The 21895-nt window shown below is 51.0% G+C and overlaps 1 protein-coding gene across 1 annotated transcript; it reads left to right on the forward strand.

Moving 5' to 3' along the window:
* The first annotated feature begins 8171 nt into the window (after nt 1-8171).
* Nucleotides 8172-21541, forward strand: LOC121595841 (peroxidase). Its single transcript, XM_041920123.1, has 8 exons — nt 8172-8535; nt 8676-8930; nt 18098-18250; nt 18331-18504; nt 18582-20075; nt 20155-20433; nt 20509-20605; nt 20693-21541. Exons 2-8 carry the CDS (start codon nt 8923-8925, stop codon nt 20732-20734), a joined length of 2247 nt encoding a protein of 748 aa, XP_041776057.1. The 5' UTR covers nt 8172-8535; nt 8676-8922; the 3' UTR covers nt 20735-21541.
* The last annotated feature ends 354 nt before the right edge of the window (nt 21542-21895 follow it).

Here is a 21895-nt window from a genome sequence, read left to right on the forward strand (position 1 = left end):
GACGCTTTTATTTGTTGCAACACTGCAATATGTAACAAAAACGGATTGCAACATATTAAGTTGTTCAATTAAAACGGTACCAAGCTGTATAAAAATTCCAACCAAGCCACTGCTTATCTGCAATTCCAGCAGAATTTCGCTCCTGATCGGCAGCATGCATTTTAAAACGCCACGCAATGGTTACACCATCGCCGCTGCAACCTGGGACGCAATGGAAAGGGGCAAAATAAACCCCAATAAACCACCGACGAAAGGAAGCTGTGGTTCTACCCTCCCCTCATCCGCCTGAGAGCTTCGGGTGCTGCAACCGAGGTGTCAACTGCTGCACCCCACGCTAGTGCCCAATTGCATCCACCGGATCGGAACTGCACCAATTCAGCGGCTCCGTGTGCGATGTGATCGTACAAAAAAAAATGCTATAAATAAAAACCTCCTATCCGCTCCCTTCTGCCCCTTTCCTAACCCTCCTGAGATCTGCCTCCTAACCTCATCCTTGTTTATGACGACTGCCAGAGAAGACCACACACAACAGCAGCGGCAGCAGCAACAACGCTTAAAACATTATTCCACCGAAGCTTATTGCGTAGGGGACGAGAAATAATAATGTTACATGACATGGTATGGCCGACAAAATAACAACGACAACAGCAACAAAAAACGCACACAACAAATGCGTGCAAATAAGGCACAGAAAAAAAACATCATACGCAGGCCAGCTACAAAATTGCATCTCGTGCGCGAGTCGGCAACCTACATTTCGTAATTGAAGCAATCGTTTCCAATAAACGAACGATATCCTAAGCGAAGTGACCAGGGGACGATGGGGGGGGGGGGGTACGGCGGTGCTCCGTTTTGCTTTTTTCGGCGTCTCCCCTTTCCGGCCTTCCTGCTCCGTGCGGCTTGGCCAGCCTTTGACACGGCAGCGCGAAGCCCGTGCGCGACGAACCTAGAAGGAAGGATTTCAATGCCCGACCAAGGCGGGAGCGAGCGAGAGCGCGAGTGCGCTGCGCGACGACTGCGGGTGGGGTCGTGCCGGGTACCGAACCACGGTCGGGCACCGAAGGTGGCCGCAAAATCCTGTCGATCAACTTTCTACACGCACGATCGGCTGTGCTGTGCTGGCCCGCTCCTTCTTGCCCCTCGCCGCATCCCCGCGCTCCTCATCCCGGACTGCATAATTGGGGTTGCAGCGGATGCATGCGCTGAAATGTCCGGCGGCTTGGACTGGCTGTGGTGGCAGTGGTGGTACTGGTGATTTCGGTCCGGCGGGTCAAAAAGTCGCGAATTCTTCCACACCGCAGCCCAACCGCGACACCCACAGCACTCCCATCCGGGGTCCCAAGAAAAGGGGAGAAAAGGGGCGTGCGGGCAGTGGCCAAAGGGCAACAAGATTGCGAAGCGAGGCCAAATACGACATGATCTGTCGCACGCAGCGTACACCTTCCCGTCCTCGCTCGAGAAAACGTAACAAGAGAGCGCCCCAAAAAAACTGAAGAAAAAAACAAACTCGACAACGTCAACAAGCCACGCCGTTGTTGTGTGTGACGCTGGGGAGCGAATGCAACAACGCACCGACCCCGTGACCCGCTTTGTTCGCTTCCAAAAACGTGCGCTACCGCCCTCGAAACGCGCTCGGTCTCACCGGAGTCCTGCCGTCGGCCACCAATGAGCGATGACAAACACACACACCCGGCAAACATACAAATAGGGAGCGACCTCCGGCACCCTGGGGGCACGGTGCTGCCCACACCACCGTCCAGTGGAGCGGCGGTTTCGGTGCCGTTCCAAGGGTGTACCAAGGTCACCGATCATAACGCTAAACCGCCCGCAGGCGGATCCTGCCGAGATGGGAATCTTGCCAGCTTAAAATCACAACTGCGAAGAACGAAAAATGGAACAAGGTTTCATTCGGTTGCGGTGCGGCAGGAACGCTACTGGACCGCGTGGAAGCAGTCGAGGACAGTATGAAGGTACAAGGTAAAGGTAAAGGTGTGGTGTACACCCTGTACACGAGCATACCGGGTGTGCGCGCGCAGTGCAATTATAAATACACACACACACACACGCCAGCGAGAATGTCTGAAAAGGGTCCTTTCGTGTTGGGGCTGACCGCGAGCTTCGAAGGTGAAATCAATCTGAGCGTGATCGCGATCTCCCCCAAAGCCAAAGTGCCACCGTCTAATGGTTGTCCGAGCCGGGGCGCTGGGAGGTGAGTGGCCAGACAATTTAGGTTACCGCCGCATGGTTTCGCTGGCTGGCTGGCTGGCACGTATCCTTCGCGGGTGGGCATACGCAGGTGGGTGGATTTATGCCGGCGAGCGCAAGAGAGAGATCGTTAATCGCTTGCGTCTTGCTTTTAGCGTGCTCGCGGTAGAAGTGCGCGAGGTTAGAGGTAGAGCAGCGGGCCTGGACGGGCAATATATCTGTCCAAATTTGCAGTTTCGATCAAGGTTTATCGTTCATCGTTTAGGCTCTGGTAGCGAGCGGGCCAGACCAGACCAGGGTGATAGGAAAATGAGCTCCACATTGATCCACATGGTGGTGCGCAGTGTCGCAATATTTACTCAGGTAGCGGTTAGATGTTGCCCGTTGGTGTTATCTTTATGGTAGGAGCGGCGTCTATCGTGGTTCTGATGTGATGCAATCGTGCCGTAACATGTCACGATATGTATACCAATTTTAAAAGGAGATTATTATCTGTACCGCGCAGCATCCAGACACTCCTTCAGGCAATGTAATATGCTAGTAGGCATATTTTGACTGATCTTTTTTCATTATCTGGAGTGCAGTTGTCTCAAAAAAAAAAAAAAAAAAAAACAAAATTCAACTCCAAGTCAACACCAGATTCCGGTCCAATTGAGATTAATCCAGTTCAGTCCTGACGAACCCGAAAGAGTCCATATGTGTCTGGAGGAATCCGAATGTGGATGTTGAATGAGTCTGGGTGAATCCAGAGAAGGTTGAATGAGTATGTCTATGTCTGAATGAACCTGGACATTTCTGAAGGAGAAAGTCTCGGATATCCCGACAATTCCGGATGAGCCTGGACATCTCTGAAGGAGAAAGTCCCGGATATCCCGACAATTTCGGATGAGCCTGGACATCTCTGAAGTGTAAGTCCCGGATATCCCGGCGATTCCGGATGAGTCTGAATAAGCCTGGACAAGCCTGGACACCTCCATTCAAGATTTGATTACGATTTGGTTACGATTTGACTCCTGACGACTTTCGACGGAATTCAATCTATTAACTCATCATTCATCTTTTGAATGTTCTTACGAGAGGTCTAATGAAAAGTCAATGTCATGATTGGATAGAGTGATTTGATTCTGACAAATGAAAGCTCTGGAGATGGGTAACTTTCAAACAGATACTTAAACCTTAATAAATCTTGAAAGCGCATCAATCAATCTTTATATCGTTGAAGATTCATGTCAAAGCTTCTTTACGACTCATTTGCAATGTAACTCACTAATTTAGAGACAACGAAATCCCAAAATGCTGAGTCACATGTCGGGCGCACAGATATCAAACATTCCCAATTCGTCATCCATGTGCTCATCCATGATCTCAATTACATCAGACATTGCTCAAAACACCATCTCATCAACCCTAAACCGGGCTTAGCTACCAAACGGTGCCCGGGGTGCCACTCGCCAGATCTTCGATTGCGGTGCGATCTCGATATATTGTTTGACCGTCACCTGCTACTAAAAACAACCAAAAACCGAACCCGAATGCATATCAACTACACCATCAACCATTAACGAGAGCTGTCAAACGCGGGCTAGCAGACGGGAGCGCAAGGGGAGGTGAAATGCAGACGAAAAGAGCGTGCAGCAAGTTCGTTCGGCCAAGGCAATGCGTAACATTCCAAGACCATGAGAACCTCAGTGAGCCAAACCGTCCACCAAGGTGATGCTGGTGATGCTTTCCCTCCGTTCAGGCGACGGAGCATTCCTTCGGCGTTTGTGTTTCGTGCGAACAGTGGGAAGTCCCCAAATGTTGCACCCCCCGCGACCGCTCACCTGCTGTTCGAGCGGACGACAGGTTCACTCGGTACAAGAGCACTCTCCTTCAGCACCGGAGCGTCAACGGCATAAACGGCTGTTCGGTTGGGTGCTAATTTTGTTTGGGAAATTAAAAACTCCCCTTAGGTCCGATCGATCGAACCGATCGCGGCACGGCAACCGCCACGCCACAGAAAAGGTCGCCACCTCCGGGCGATCCAATCGGCTCTAATTGCGGATCGATCGCGGGCGAACGAGCGCGCGCGCGCGCACACGCCGGGCGAAAGGCAGGCGAGAATTTTAATGAAATAAATTCATGAATGACTTTGATTCGACCGAAGAAAAACACACCGGCTAGAGCGTCCTAACTGTTCGCCTTGTTTGGGCGTTGAAGTTCCTCCCCTCCCGCTCCCTTCCCTTGTCGGTGTGCGGCTTTTGTACGGGGTTGATCAGCCGCGATAGGTCCAAGACGTTGTTTATGCGATGCAGAATAGGTGCGAGAGCTGTGGCGGTGCGATGGACCGGGTGGACGCCTAATCTTCTCCGCCGCCACCAAACCCACCCTCCCCCCCCCCCCCCCCCCCCCCCGATCCAGGGGTCGGGTCAAAAGAGAGCTCAACAGGTCGTAGACGGGGCAGCAGTGGAGGAGCTAATAAGATCACGAAATAGAACCGAGACCAAAACCGAGCCGGTGACTAACGACCCGAACTCCAATGGTGAATGGGCCAGCCGCTGAAGCCCCGTGGTATCTCTGTCGTCGTCTCGGTTACTCCATCTTTATGCACGCTCTCGCCTTCTTACTCTCTCTCTCTCTCTCTCTCCTTCTCTCTCGCGCGCTCTGCTTCTCCCCGGTCCGGGCTTTCGTCCACTGCTGGACCAATGACCTCTAGCTGTACTTTTGAAGCTTGAACCCTTCGCCCGCGGCACGTCAAGAAGTCACCACCACCGCCACACTGCTGACACGTCTCGCGTCACGCGTTCCGTATTCTAGTTTTCTGCATACACATGAACGGCAGCGAGAGTGCAAGGGGCGCAAAAGCAGCCCGGGCGGCGAGGGGCCCCGAATTACGGTGTATTATGTAATACACGCCCCGCGGGAGCCGTTCCGTCGATGCGTGTGTTCCGTCCAATCCTGGGACGGCCGCCACGGCAGAATTTGAAGCAGCAGCAATCGGAGGGTTTGCTCGCGGCCAACGAATAAATAATGGCAGTAAAACTATTTTGGATGCGATCGCTATCGGTGCACATACACACAGAGCCCACGTTGCAGGCCGAGCCGGGGCCCAAATAAATATTGGTCGCTGACGTCTGTCGCGTCACAAGTTCGTTGAAAAAAAAAAAGAATATACATATAAATAACAAAATACAAAAAAACACACACACAGCGCTGGATTTTGGGGCGTGATGTGAAGGGGAATTTTGCAGTACGACCTTTCGGCCAAACACATTGCTGCCCGACCCACCCCGAAGACCCACCTGGGCCGGGCACCCTCCCGGGTGTTTGCTATCTATAAATGGGCTCGACTTACTTTCTCACCCGGCACAGGCGGCCGTTTGCGGTAGGGCGTTCGGAGCGGCCCGTAATGCAGCTCGGTCGGGCAGAATTTGGCCGGCTCGTTTCGGGATGTAAGGAATGGGGCTCTTGCTGCTGCTGCTGCTGCTGCTGCTGGATGGTATTCGCGTTGGCTATCGGATACATGCTAACCTCGTAACAAATGTTTGAGAAGGACGGATTTGGCACATAGAAGCGCGGTGGCTCGATATTTGCCATTTTGTGAACTGCCCTTTCAATTTCTAACTACACGTGAGGAGTTTATTTTTTGTTCAATATTTGCTTTAAAAAACTGTTGGGGCACCGTCTGCTACTTTGCAGCTTTAGTTATAACTTACAGCGAGTCGAATAGAAGAGTCTTTGCAGTTTTCTGCTATGCGTACGGGATTTTTGGTCTAATGATCTCAATGTAAGGTGAGGGTTCGTCGCTTAGTGTGCCATTATAAGCGATAGTTAATGTGTGAGCAATACGTACTGCTTTCGAATCGTACACAATTGATTTTGAACCTTTAAAATTAAACCCTACCAGTTTGGTTTAGTACGGAATTTTTGGTCTAATGATCTCAATGTAAGTCGAGGGTTCGTCGCTTGGTGTGTTATTATAATTAATTAATAATTTGTGAGCAAATTGCCGTACCTATTGCTTTCAAACCACACACAATTGATTTTGAACGTTAAAAACAAACCCTATCTATTGGTTGAGTTTGTTTCTGAGTTAAGATAAACAGTTTTTTTACATGTTTTATGCTACTACCTGAAGACTCCTAAAACATGAAGGCGTTTATAAATTCCAATGCTTAGGTTCAGAATCGATAAAAATCACATTTTTGATCATTCAGAAGCTTAAAGCATAACTAAAAGTATAAGATTATTTTTAAAAAGGTTACAACAAACGAAAATATGTCAACCAAATCTCTGAATGCGTTGGACAAAAATGTGTCGCAATCACTTGCTGTCGATCTGCAATCGCCATCACATTTTGCGCACTAAAAAGATCAAGTTTACATGCCACCAGCATCGACAATCTTTCTCAGCCGGAAGCTCACACCCGTTGTCTCGTTGTGCGAAAGCTAACTTTCGGAAAGCAAAAGTCTGACCCACCAATGCCCTCTAGAATAGTCCGTGTCAGTGTAGTAAAAGAGACTGTCAATGGTCGCGGCCAATCAACCCGTGCCGTATCTTAAATTTGTGAATCACCATCAGCAAATGAAAAAGACAGACTGAGAGACAGATATAGTGAGTGAGAGAAGCACACTATTTACCTAACTGGCGCAGGACACTTGCCACTTGGCGAAGTAAAGCGAAAGTGAATTTTATCAAACCACCAATCGAGGTACGGCAACGGCAAAAAACACCACAGCCTCCGCTTCCTATCAGCGCCGACCGGCACGCTTCGCGACCTGTAACGAACGAAAACCATTAAAAAAAACAGCCGCAATCGCACCGAGAGCGCGCGCAGTACGGGCGAAAGTGGTTCTGGTTACATCAGTTCCCTTCCCTTACCCTTCCCTCACTGCCACGGCAAGTACCGAGGCCATATCATAACCATAAACTGACCCCGGCTCCGGTCGAGGAAGATGAGTGATTTGTATGCATTTGCGCGTAACAAACTCGCTGCTGTACCCAGGCTCGACCGGGCTAGGAAATGGTGTCCTTTTTTTTGTTTTTAAAGCATCCCATTTTTAGTTTCAAGCGTTCAACAGAAAGCCAAGTTCAAGCCGGTTCGTTGTCGTGTGTCGATCTGAACGAAAAAAAAAAGCTACCGAAACCATCCGGAAGAGAGAAGAGCAGAACGCTTCAAGGTAAAACGTGTTCGAAAGAAGGAAAAAAATACGCTAAACAAACCATCGCGTGCACATAGCACGCCGTCTAGACGCTGTTCCATCCTTTCCGCTTTTTTTGTTAGTGCTAAAAGGAAAACCCAAACATTTCACCCAGCCTACCGGGCGTTATCGGTGTGACAAGGTTCGCTTTCAGGTTCAGAACCGCTGCCACTGCCACGCCACCAGCAAGCAAAGCGCGATCGATAACGAAAGACTGCAAGCAGGCGACGAACCCCACCTTCAGCCTGCGCCGCACCGGGATCCGGGTGTTCCGATTGTGCAGATCTGCCTGCCCGGGAGCTGTGCACCACGTCGGGTGGGGGCAACCTTCTTATATCACCACGGGCAACCTCATTTCTTCTCCCCCTTCACCCCTCTTGCCCTTCCCCTCTTGTGACTCTTTAGCAACAAGCGGCAGTGCATCGTGTAGCGTAAGCGAGCAAAGAGAAAGAATCAAACGGTTCGGAATCGGAACGGAAAGTGCCAGTTTCCTCAAGACTTTACCTACCTCCCTTTTTCCTTCGCCACCTGCCTTCCTTCAGTGAGCTGTGTGCAGCATAAAACGTGCGTGCGTGTGTGTATGTGCAAAAGAGAAAGGGAGAGGCCAGTTTTTCTTTTATCTCTTCGGGTCTCCTCTTTTCGGGTTCGCGTGCGACACGGGACAAAAGACATCCGAATGGACAGGTTTGTGTGTGTGTGTGTGTGTGTGCGTGTGTGTGTGTGTGTGTGTGTGTGTGTGTGTGTGTGTGTGTGTGTGTGTGTGTGTGTGTGTGTGTGTGTGTGAGAGTTTATGTACAGTTTGGGGCTCCTTTAAGCCATGGTTATATCCCCGAGCCGCCCTAAAAAAGCCCCCCCTCCCCATCGCCTCCACTACATCCCCAACCCGGCAGCTACAATTTGCGCACCATCGTGCCCCTTCCATCCAGCGCGTGCGACGCAAGCCACGATCGCGGAGCCACGACCGACGACCGCGGAGCCTTACGTGCCGTGTCGAATTCATGCGGTGCGCTCAGTTCTAGTTGAACCGTTCGCGGCAACGGGTGTGCCTTTTTCGCAGTGCAGACCTTTCCCAGTTAGTGGTGTGTTGTACACGGGGTCAGTTAGTGTTGCACAAAGTGGAGCTCGTACAGCGAGATTTCTCCTCGCCTAGGTTAGTTTGTTCTGTTCTGTTTGAAACAGTTGGTACATTATTTTTCATCTCCTCCGGGTTCATATTTCGCAGTGTGTCTGATATCTTCTTTTTTTTTTTGTTTCTTCATTTCTATCATAAAAAAAAAACACAAACTCCAGGCGAAAACAAAAACACGATAAAAACAGTTCAGATCGCGATCGTGTGGTGCACGTGTGGTGAATTTACCTTCCCAGAAGTGTCCCGCCCGAAGTGTGGTGCGTTTAGACAGATACCAAGCGGTGCGTTTAGAGCGGGAGTGGAGCCTTCCCCGTGAGGGCCCGAAACGTTGCTCACCCCATACCCACTCAACCCAGTCACGTCCGTGCGCAATCAACTCCTGCTGCAGTCCGCAGTTCGCCAGCCAGCATGATCAGGTAAGTCACCCGGCGGGCCTGCCAGCCCCGAGATCCCTTTCACCTTCGCGGGGTAACCTTCGCTGTAGGAAGGAAGGCCAAAGGGGGGAGACGGCATGGGGAACGATAAATATGATGGCAGCGAAATCCAGAACGATTGCCCCCGATTGCTGATTAGCAGCGGAGGATTTCGCGAGCAGATTGCGAGTTTTTCGATCACGACTGCCGTTCCGAGGGGAGGAGGGCCGGGTGTTGGTGTGAGCCAGTGCAAAACCGGAGCGCTGCAACAAAGATCGGGCTTCCCTTCTCCAGCTCTTGGCTGCGATAAAGCAGCAGCAGCAACAACAACTACCAAACGAGTCGGGAAACGCTCGAAAGAACCGCTGTGCACAGTCAAGCGACGAACGCCGCACCGTAACGCCGCAAGTTGGCGCTGGAGGAGCGGCTTTGGGAAGGATGCGGTGAAGGTTTTTCGAAAGTGACAGTGAAGCTACCGACTGCTACATTGGTACACACACACACACACGCAGCCAGTGGTTTGAGCACGCCGAAAGAAGAACTTATTCCCCGCACGAGGTCACCGTCAACCTTCCGCCAGCTGGAGCGGTGGATGCCTCTTGCGCGGGGCCATACAAGTAGGCCATGCTCTCGCGCCCGGGTGATCCGCACACACACAGCCACACACGATCAGTTTGCGCCATTTTCGCGCAGTGTTCACGATCTAGAAAAACAACGGCAGTAAAAAAAAAAGACAACAGTCGCGGCACACAAGAAAGGAGTGAAGGGAACCCGACACAGCACAGCGCGCTGGCGGCGCTTCTGTCTGTTCCTGCTGCAGCCCCGCTCCGCGCCGGAGCTGTTGATGAGTTGTTGATGCGCTGGTAGAAATGGAACGTGTCATCGCATCGCGATCTTTATAGCGCTTTGCGTGCTCGTGAACGTTGCCCACCGGTGCCCTCGCGTGAAGACGCTCGCTCCAAGTGGGTGCTTTAGATGCAGAGCACCGCGATCAGCGGTCGGGTGAAGTGGGCTCTGCTTCTTCCTCTTGTTCGTTTTCCCATCGTCTTGTTTTTTTGCCACGATCTGTCACAGGTGATGGCCTTCCATTCAGCACTACAAATCACCATCTCATCTCAGCGCGCTAGGAATTGTTTCGACGCGGCCTGGCGGGTTGCCAACTAACAGCGAACAGGGTTGCGCAATCGTGTCGGGTCTGCGAGATGACCCTATTGGTGAGGATGATGACGCTGGAAAGGAGACTGGGCTCGATTGTAGGCAAATCGGGCTGTGTTTCTGTTTTTAATTGGGTGAAATGTGGCCCAATAGTTCGATAGTTGCAGCGCACCGAGTGAATGGCACGGACAAGTGTTCCTGATGCGGCACAGTGCACTCCTGGGCGATCTAAAATTCTGAAGGAGGAGATGGTGGAGGACATGATTGCTTTGCAGGCATATATTTCAACCGAATAGGACGTGAGAAATAGGTATCTTGTGCGTTTTGGAATCTCGAACATTCAACTTCAATATGCAGAAGAATAGAATCTTGAGTGTAATATTTGACATCTGATGTCTTCGGCGCAGCAGTTGTTCCCGATGCGTCACGCTGTACTCCCGTGGGCCATTCTGAAGCAGGAGATGGTACATATATACTCTCACGAATGCGTTCCTTTCGACATGCTCCAATCTATATATGTCTAAAGGCGATGTCTCGAACTGTATTGGAGCCTAAACTACATCGTCATCTAGATTTTCCCGGTGGATTTAAACCATCATTTACTGACTTATTTGGAATAGCTCCAAAGATGTGACTCTCTGAATATTTGAATACTTTAACGAATTTTGAATGTAATCTTTGTCATCCAATATCTATAATTTTGAGATATTCTTTACTCTGAACTATACCCCAAGGCCTTGTTGTTTCTCCGAACTATTATTCTTGTTCACCCTAGGCCCTAGCCTACGATACCTAAGATATCGCAGCAGCTCCAATAATTGGAAGTTGATCTTATCATCATCCCACAATACATGAACCAGTTTATTCAAATATGTTCAAAAAAATGTACATAATGGAATATGTCTCTTACAATCGCAGCTTTAATTACATTCTTCGTGAGCACCAAAAACGGTAATCTCGAAGGCATACCGTTCTCCAGCAAGTGCTAACCAATTTCCAATATGTCTCATATGTCATTAAGAAGCTAACCGTGCTGTGCTAAAAGCAAACACACACACACTCGAGATGGCTTAACCACTTTCGTAGGACTAGAAACTTATCAAGCCGTGTCGTGTCGTTGATTCTAAAAGCACCCCGCTATTGATGAATGCTAATCTTCCGGCTGGTGGAAAGAAGGTCATAGCTCTCTGTCCCTAGCGGCGGCTGCTGCTGTGCTGCGTTGCGGTAGATATTCCGAGTCGCTATCGACAAAAAGCGTGCTGCCGCATCTCCTATTTCATCGTCACAGCAGCAGGGAAAGTCAGAAGGCGCGCTAACGGTTGTTAGAGATGGTGATAGCGAGCAAACTGGGGGGGTCGGGGAGGCAGACTACCATTCTTTGACAGGTGGCGGTATATCATCGCGCTCTCTCGCTCGCACGCATTCCCAACCACTCACCGGCGAACCGCGTTTTTCTTCTACTTCGCTTTATTTATTTACGTATTTTCTCCCAGGCTTTCACCCTTTCGCTTCCTCATCCCTCCAGCCGCCTGTACTTCTGCTTCATGCTGTAAAAGCTTGCCTATCCACTTCACGCATGTGTCACCTGAAGCGCGCCGTGTGTGTGTGTGTGTGTGTCGTACGTGTTCGTCGGTATTCACCTCACTTGACACTGGCAACGAGGAAGTGGAAGCAGAAAAGAACAGCCACCCCACGATCGGCATACATAAACACACAGGTGCTTGACACCGGGCGTCACCATCTTCGTGCGCTAGCATTCCACGCCGAAGACGACTTCGGGCTGGAGCGCAACCATTTTCGCCCATTTTCATGTCATTAACCCCGATTTGTGGGGAGGAGGGGGGGGAGGGATTAGTTCTTGTCGTCTGCCTCGGTCTGCGGTTTGTTATCGGGAACCCCAGGAGGTTCTCTCGGTGTGGTTCGATACCGTTCCGCCGTCTTGTAACGATCTTTTGGAGCTCAGATGGGGATTTCGTTTTTTTTTTCTCAAAGCCAGGAGAACACGAATGTTGTTGGAGGAGCTGTTAGGCAAAAAAGTAGGTCTTCCAAGCTTGATGGAGAAAACGACACGGGAGAGGCTAATGGTGCCCTACGATGCTCATGATAGCACCAGTGGGTCGTCAGGCTTTTCGGATTCATAAATAGATACAGCTGGTTTTCGTTTACAGGACGGTAGAATGTAGTTTTGAATGAAGGACTGGTCCATCAAAACCTCATGGCGACACTGGTGGCGAAACTGTTTGCAAAACTGAGTGAAGATGTGCCGTCGCTGCCGTTGAAAAACACAAAAGAATTGATGGGGCTAGATTTTTGTCGGAAGATTTCTAGAGCAAGGCCACAACCGCACAACAGAAGTAGCAGCGAAAGAAACCGCCGTGGAATGTTGTTGCAGCAGCAACAACAAAAAAAATGTAACTACCCACCCGCAACCACTGAAATTCAAAAACTGATGTACCGAAACGACAAGATACACTTGTGCGCACCTCTCCACAATGTACATCAACCCGCTTCAGGTCAGACTGCGCGGCAATTAAGAAGCGGCGGCACGTCTTTCTTTGGCCTGGCGGCAGCGCCAAGGTTGACATGCCGCACGTTTGCCGTTTGCTCCACAAAATTAGCATTTCATGCTGCCCAAGCGCGCGAAAGCATGTCGTAAAACACAACCTGCCCGCCCGCCCACCCGTAATCGGCAAATTTGCCACATTAGTCTGCACTGTCGCTTCCCAGAAGATGGGTAGGCCCCTGCTTTCGGAAGATGGCCGGGAGGTTTTTGTATGCTGGCAGGCGATGTGCCTCCCTCCCCGCGAGGGGGTTTCTTTGCCCTGGGAATGTTACTTTATTTATTGCACCCGGTGTGGTTGGGCAGGGAATGAAAATGGGGGGGTAGCATTAACATTTAGTGCGAGGAGTGAACGGCACCCCGAAATTGAAGAGGCGCAAAGAGATCCACGCTTGGATCGTGGTGGAGGGTTGTTGTTGTTTTTTATTCCATTTACAGCACGATCAACATTGTAGCGCACAAAACAACTACAACAGCAACACCCCGACCAACCACAATTAGGCTGGACAGCGGTACCACTTCGACAGATAGCGCACCGAACTATCTTGCGATTGAGTCCGAAGCCTCCGCTACCCTTTATTGGCCTCCCTCGGACACCAATAAAAAATAAAACAAAAAAACAAATGCCAAACGGTGTGCCAAAATGTGCAGTTCACAAGCACATCCATCGGATCCAACCCGTGGCTCGAGAGCGCACTTGAAAGTTTGCGCACTTTGAAGTGAAACGAATCACGTCTTCAATAGCACGGCTTGTCGTTAGGCCTGGTATCGCAGTGGAGGGCAGATGATGATGCAACCCTGCCGTCTAATACACATGAAACTCACATTAGGGACGGGCGGACGTGTGGCTACGAAAATTACGAATCGAATCAACAATGTGATCAAACCCCCCTTCTCCCTCTTAGTGCCATGCTGCAGTACCTTTTGTATTGCTTGATTATTCATTTTATTGCTGCCCCCCGAAGTGATTGGCTCTCGGATGCTTTCGAGTGTTAATGGGAGCGGGTGGTGCATTAAAACAAAAACAAGCATCTTGTGAAGTTTGTGTGTGTTCCGCGTACGATGTGCACTGGAAACTTTTCGCCATTTTTGGAGGTGAATCTTCGAGACAGAAATGTATCATAATGTAAGTCTGTTTACAGTGTGGATGAAACCTTGGATAGAGCACGAAAGCAGATGTAACGGGCATTTCTTGAGATTTCCAGAAGATATTAGGATCTATTTCAATAGCTAGGAGTTCTGAAGTATTCAAGATCTCAGACATCCGAAAACATTCAATTTCCTGAGTTCATGCAAGTCGTCTTTCGTAGCAAAATCTTAAGAATCATACTTCATATATTTTGGGTTAATTTCTAATGCTGATCTTTTAGTGTGATGATAAATATATGCTTCCGACAATTCTCAATTTCATAATATAGTATGTTGTACATGCATTTAGAAGTATCATTTTTTTACAAACTATCTTTCTCAAATGAATCTTAGATCCAATCTTAAAGATGTCAACTTAATGTAATGACTTCTTTATTGACATTTCAGCACATCTTACATTTCAGAATTACGTTCTAAATATTCATTAAACCTATTCCAGTCTATTTCAATGTATATCTTCTGAGTTCTGAAAAAATTTCTATCACTGGATCCAACTCCAAAGTACTCATCTAAATGCAATGAGTTTATTTTTGAAATCTTAGGACATCCAACACTTCAAAACTGCGATCTAAATGTTCTAAGTTCCTTTGAGACCCCATGCAGCGTAGAATACTCCAAATTCTCAGTTTTCTGAAATAAATTTTCACATCTCGGTTAAATTACAAAGTTGTGAAACTAATCTTATGACTTCATTTTTGACATTCCAGGATGTCTGTGATTACAGAACTACAATTTAAACAATATAAACTCACTTCAGACCCTTCAGTCCCTTCAGTTCTGACGCAAATCTTCAAATCTCGGATCAACTCTAAAGTTTTCAACTGGATGTTATGACTCCATTTTGGCATTCCAGGACGTCTGACGTACCAGAATTTCCATCTAAACACTGGAAGCTCAGCTCAGTCCCCCTCTGGCTAACCCTTCTGGGTGACTCCACCCCGTAAGCAACGCCCAAGATCAATAGCAATGAACAAAATATGTCACGGACGCCACACGGTTGGCGTTGCCTGCCCGGTAGACCAATTCTGGCACGCCGCGGCGTCCCGGCGAACTGGTTTCGAGAGATCAGGGCCCTAGCACCGAACCGGCCCGGGGCTCAACCTGATCGGCCACGGCTGTCCCCAATTTCACGGTCGATGTCGTTGCCCTTTTGCGGATCCCAGCGACTCCCCCGGCGCGCGTCTTGTTTTCGGTCCACCTGAGGGGGGAAGGGGTTAGCAGAACCGCCGTCGGTTTGGCTTTCAAACTGCTCGTCTCCCCCCAGTTCCACGCACCTGCGACCCACTCGCCCGTCCCAGACCGGATTCCCCTTTTTCGGATTTCGACCGGATTTCGTGCGGATCGGGTCGCGCTTTTTCCCTTTCACCCGAAGCGCGCGCTGCTTGGGGCGATTCTTGGGCGGCCGACCTGACAGGGCGCAGCCAAAACGGTTCACCGAAGACACACACACACATACAAACACTAACACCGGTAAAGGGAGGCGAGAGATGCAATGCTTTTACTTTCCTTCCCGGGCTATCAGGTTTTCGGATCGAGTTTCCCTTAAGCGGGGACGCTCCAAACGCTTCTTGCTTCCCCCGCGCATTCCCGCTACCTGTGCCCTCTTCTGCCTGGTGAAATGGAAAACTAAACGCTTCGCTTTGAAAAGCGATATCTGCCAACAGAAAAACAGCTCTCTTCTTCTCCCCGCACGTGTTTCCCTGTTTTGTGGAGTGTGCGAAAGCATTTAAAAAACAAATAGGATAAGTAAACGCTCTTTAAGAGGGGGGGGGGGGAGGATGAACATTGAATTGTTGGAAGTGGGAAGCATACTCACACACACTCCCCACCAGCTCATCCTCCCGTAGCGTTAGTCGCGTGTCACATGCACCAAACCCGCCTCGTTATCTTTCCCAACTTTCCGTTTTGTTCGCGCATTTCCGGACCGCTCGCGCACCAAGATGCAGGCCTCGATGCCGCCCGAATGCAGTGAACCACCGTTTTCGGAGGCCCCCTACTACCCGCGTGCTTTTCCCCATTGCGGTAGAAAGCAGTAGCCGTCCGAAGATAGGGTGAGCTGCCGTACCGCCGCCGAGGGTGAATGCACCGTCGCCGCGACCAGAACGTCCCGCTAGGCGTGCAGCAAAAAGGGGCGTGGGTCAAAAGCCCCCCCCCTCCCCTCCAACCCCTCCAGCTGGTGAAAGGGTTCAGGGATCACGCTGGGTCGAACGATTTCGGTGGGAGGCGGTTTTTTGGTTTTATTTTGCAAAATGCAAATGATTGGCATCGAGCGCAACCCGACACCCGCTTGCGTAATGCGTTTCGGGTTTTTCACGCCAGCCAGCGCCAACCCACCCACGGATCACATTTCACGCCGCAGATGGTGTTCTCCCGGGCTGATGGCGGCTTTATGGCGTATGCTGAACGGAAAAATAACGAGAGACTGGCAGTTTGTGAAGCATATCTTTCCAAACCGTTGGACTTGCACTTTTACTGGTAAACTCTTTTTAAAAACCACCTCATACACTACATGTACATGTAGGTGGTCCACCCCTCATGCAGTGATTGCGGGATCTAGCACGAGCGCTGACGCAATCCGCCAGCACAGTCCGAACGATCTGGGTTAACGCGATGCGAATCGAATCCCTTTCGGATTGCCAATGGGCCCACGCTGCAGCCGGAATGCTTTCGTGGCCTAACAATCATGGGCAGCCGGATCAGCTGTGGTGGTGACACATCGTGTGGTGGTGGCGGGCTTTTGTTACGAGAGCAACCCATCCATCCATCAATGCGCGCACTCGATCGATCCGGGCTGTTGTCACCGCGAACCGCCGTCACCGCCAAGACGTTGCATAGAAAAGAGCACATTGCGACACACACACACACGCCGTTCATTATGTGTGCATGTTCTGTATGTTTCAACCCTCCCCCCCCCCTCGTTCCACCACACAGCCTCTGATCGCTTGCACAATCGAAAAAAAAAATCACGCCAGGGGTTATAATGTATTGATACAGCAACGGCTCACCTTTCACAGCATCGCGTCCTGGTGCGCAAAGAATGCGCCGCGGCAGCTACGTACGCATTTGTTGTACGCAGAAATCTGCCGCAAGAGGCGGCGCAGCACCGGTGCCATGCTGTGGAACGGGAAAAAAAAGAAGAACAAGAAAAATTGAACAAGCACCAGCAGCAGCAAACACCTCTGCGGCAGGACCAAGGCAAGGCTTTAGCGATCCCTTTATGAGTTGCTTTTATGACTTCCCCCTTCTCTCAAACACTCCTCAAAGGCACCCCCCCCCCGCTCTTGTTGGCCGGAAGGTGCCCTACGGTCAGCATCAGATGGTGGTGGGGGGGTTGCTCCAGATACGCAATGCGTCGGTCAGTTCGCGCAACCGCATTTAAACGTGCGTCGAGTTCGAGCATTAACGAAAGTGAAAGTACACTTTACTACATGTGGCTCCACTGTGGGTCGTGTGTGTGTGTTCCTTCCCTATCCAATGCTGCAGATCACTCCGAGAGCCAGCCTTGATTGGGGGGGGGAGCTAGTTGCTTCGCCACCTTTTTGCATGCCCGGCTTCCCTTGACACGTGCGTCTGTCCCGGGCACTGTTGCGCGAACGCAAATACTGGTTCGCGTATTGCGTGTTCGATTCTACAATGATACACACACACTCACACATATACGCCCTTCGTGCGTGATTGTCCTGCAAATGGAAGGGTTTGCCCCAACGGCCCCAAGCCATCTTTGAAATGGAAAGAAACAAAACTAAAATCCGACCTATCCAATTGGGCTGGGCTGGAAAAGTAGGGCAAATGCAAACGCTGCTGCATTGGGAACAATGTCTCATACGTCCTTGAGAGGGTGGGATTAACGTCTTTATGGAGCTCGATTAGGCTTAATGAAGTTGAACACACAGCAGCGAAGCGAGAAGAAAAGGGCTCAAAACTCCACCCCGTTTTCGATTGTCAAAAATTATGAGGCGTATGAAAAAAAAGCCATTCTTCTTCCTCTTCTTGATTTGAACAAAAAGTCCCACAAAAATGTGCGGTCAATTATTGCTGGACTAAAAGCTGGACTAAAAGTTGTTGTCAAAGTCAATCAATAATACAAAGCCCGAGCCACAGTCCAGAATGGGAATCTCGTCCCTAACCGACCTTGTAGGAGCTAGCGCACCAATCGAACGCACCACCGAGCCACTGCCAATAACAGTAGCTTAATTTCGATACGGTTTACAATGAGGTATCGAAATTGGGCGCAGCCAGCTATCGCGTTGATAAGACACTACAATGCTAAAACCGGTTTTATTGTTTGCCTCTCGTCTGCCAACAGGTTACTGGCAATAGCTGCGGCTATTGCGATCGGCGGTATCGATGGTCAGTTTCTGGCCTTCGATCAGCACGCAACCGAGTGCGCGTTGTACGTGAACGGTCCCGGCAAGTCGTCCGCCTTCGACTACAACCTCAACCTGTTCCGTGGAACGATGTAAGTATGGATGAGGCGGGGGTGAATGGACAGAGCAACGATTGAGTGAGGGTTTTTTTTATTATTTGGCCACATTCCAGTGCACCACTGCACGCAGAAGCGACCACCTGTATCACGTACGATGCCATCAACCAGGCGTACCTGGATGCCCGGAAGCGGATCCGCGTATCGCAGCCGAAGGGTGACTGGAAGACGGAGGACATCGCAACGGTCGGCGAGCTGCTGCTGGACATCTCGATCCAGCTAGCAAGAACGTAAGTGTAGCCCCTAGCCAGCTGCTTAGGTGCATCAGTTCCAGTCCACCTTAACCGTTCTCTCGTTGCTCTCTCAGTTACGGCCTGTCGTACGAGGAGATCGAAAAGGGTCTGCCCTCGATCGACACCTCGAAGACGCTGATCCGTGAGGTGTGTCCCGCGTTCCTGTCCGGCGTCGAATGCCGCCCGGGCAAGTACCGCCGGGTGGACGGGCTGTGCAACAACCTGAAGCATCCGACCTGGGGCGCAGCGATGACACCGTTCCAGCGCCTGATCGGTCCACTGTACGCGGACGGCATCAATGCGCCGCGCATCTCGATCACCGGGCACGATCTGCCGCTGTCGCGCGTCGTCTCGCGCACGATCCATCCGGACGAGGGCTACCATGACCATGCCGGCACGGTGTTTGTGATCGCGTGGGGCCAGTTCATGGATCACGACTTTACGCTGACCGCGACCCCGCTCGACCCGATCAACCGCAACGATCCGGAGGAATGCTGCAAGCGCCCACCCCACCTGAAGCACCCGTACTGCAATGAGATCCGCGTGCCGGACGACGACTACTTCTATCGGCTGTTTAACGTCAAGTGTATCGACTTTGTGCGTGGCTTCCCGTCGCCACGTGCCGGCTGTCGGCTCGGTTCCCGCCAACAGTTCAACACGCTCACGTCCGTCATTGACGGCAACACGATCTACGGCGTGAATGAGAAGTTTACGCGCAAACTGCGAACCGGCTACAACGGACTGTTGCGCATGAACCCGGTGTTTGCGGAGTACGGGCTGAAGGATCTGCTGCCACTGAAGCTGGACATTCCGGATGAGGGGTGCACGCGCCCGAACAAGAGCATGTTCTGCTTTGAGGCGGGCGAGATCCGCGTGAACGAGCAGCTCGTGCTGACCTGCATGCACACGCTGTTGGCCCGCGAGCACAACCGCATCGCGACCGAGCTCGGCAAGATCAACCCGCACTGGGACGACGAGACGCTGTTCCAGGAGTCGCGGCGCATCAACATCGCCATCATCCAGCACATCACGTACAACGAGTTCCTGCCGATCCTGCTCGGCAAGGAGGTGATGGAGAAGTTCGGACTGCTCACGCCGAAGGAGGGCTACTGGGATGGGTACGACGAGAACATCAACCCGGCCATTATTGATTCGTTCGCGTCCGCTGCGTTCCGGTTCGGCCACTCGCTGCTGCCGACGGCTGTCGAGCGCTGGTCCAAGGCGCACAAGTTTATCGCCTCCAAGCGTCTATCGGATCTGATTCGCCGACCGTACGACCTGTACCGAGCGGGCGTGTACGACGAGTATCTGATGGGGCTGATGAACCAGGTGGCCCAGGCGATGGACGACTCGATCACGCAGGAGGTGACGAACCATCTGTTCAAGAAGGAGGGCGCCCGGTTCGGCATGGATCTGGTGTCGTTCAACATGCAGCGCGGCCGCGAGTTCGGCGTGCCCGGATACATGGAGTTCCGCAAGTTCTGCGGCCTGCCGACGTCCGACAGCTTCGAGGAGCTGTTCGGCTCGATGCCGAACGAGACTGTGCGTCGCTACGAGAGCATCTTCGAGTGAGTAGACTCTTTTGGTTCTGGTTTCAGGAGTGCTCTGATTGTTTTTCTTTAACACTGACCATCGGATTCGTTGCAGACACCCGGCTGATGTGGATCTGTGGTCGGGCGGTGTCTCCGAGCGCTCGCTGCCAGGATCGATGCTGGGGCCGACCTTCGCCTGCATCATCGCGACCCAGTTCAGCTACGTGCGCCGCGGCGACCGGTTCTGGTACGAGCTGCCCAACCAGCCGTCCTCCTTCACGCCGGAGCAGCTGCAGGAGATCCGGAAGGCGAAGCTGGCCCGACTGATCTGCGACAACACTGACCTGATCGATACCGTGCAAATCTACCCGATGGTGTTGCCGGATCACGAAATGTAAGCAATGATGAGATGGTTGGGGGGATGTACGTACGTTTCTTGCAACGCTTTTCTGTTCTTCTTACTCGACAGCAACCCCCGAGTGCCATGCAAGAGCGGTATCCTTCCATCGATCGATCTGACAAAGTGGGCCGACTACGGTCACGAAACTCACTCGCCGCATCAGTATGTAAGTAGAGACGATGACTTCAACACCTTCAGCTCATGTCAGGTTGATGTCCTTTACTAATCGGGTTGGATTTTTTTTTTTTTGCAGCAATTCCTGAACGAGCTGCCGGAGACGATCGGATTCAAGTAGAGTGTGGCATCCATCACCCACCTGCCACCCGCAAGAAACCGTTGTACGCTGAGATTCTAGATGTATTATTAATCCTCCCGTCTTCCGGAACTGTTCCTTCCCATCGAGCCTGGGCGCGTTGATGGCGTGGGTGTGCGCGATGACCCGGGGATAACCGAAGTGTCGCCCGTACGTGCTGAGGACTCGTATCCCCATTTTAATGGTAGCCATCGTATCCCAGGCTCACCTCTCACCTCCAACCTTTCCATCTCTACTTCATCCCGCTGTCTCATTGTATTATACACATTTCAAGTTTGTTTCGAATCGCCCCCATCCTCCCTCTCACACACCTTCTTCTCCTCGTACATTGTTACACTTTTGCGAGCAGTCTCACGAATGCTCCAGGAACGCATTTAGCCGAGGCGCCGCCTCGACACAGCTAGACAATAGTGGCCATTAGCACAGTGGTTGCCGCTCCACACTCCCTGAGAGCTCCCGGAGCTCCTTGCGCTGCGCGTCGAATATCCGGCGGACTAACCCTCTCCGACGCTCGCTGTCTTTCACCCATTCCTGCCGCTCATACTCACACCACAACGTAGTAGTAGTAGCAGTAGTCGTAGCAGTAATACCATTATCTTCTTCGGAGCAGTCATCCACATCAAGATACAGTAGTAAGAGTAGTCCCACACACGGGAAGAGTGCACGTACAAAATACATCGCCACGGGATGGGGAGCGACGGAGTGTTGTACCTCCCGGACATTAAGAGCGCAGCCTAACGCAACGCGAGAGTCCGGCTCGGAGTTTTCGGGGACGGGGAGGGGGCAAATGAAAAAAAAAACAACCACGCAACCACAACGGCACCTACCGCTCCCTCTCTGCTATGCCACGGACGTTCATTTCACCTTAAGAGAATTTATATATATAAATACGTTTATTCAGTTTCCCCAATGTTTTTTTTTTTATTATTTTATTGTTTAGAACGGCCCTTGTTTTTGTGTAATATTTATGTAAATAATAAATTGTTCGATCAAATGCTGTGGAATGTGTTTTTGTTTTCCTTCTTAAGCTGGATAGAAATATAAGAGATGGAGTTGGGGCGTGTCACATATTATGCAATATTAAGCCGAGATAATCCAGAGAGTTTTTCAGGATGTAGAAGACCACCGAATGGGAGGAATATG

Source organism: Anopheles merus, chromosome X (genome assembly GCF_017562075.2).
Source record: "Anopheles merus strain MAF chromosome X, AmerM5.1, whole genome shotgun sequence".
Taxonomy (NCBI): domain Eukaryota; kingdom Metazoa; phylum Arthropoda; class Insecta; order Diptera; family Culicidae; genus Anopheles; species Anopheles merus.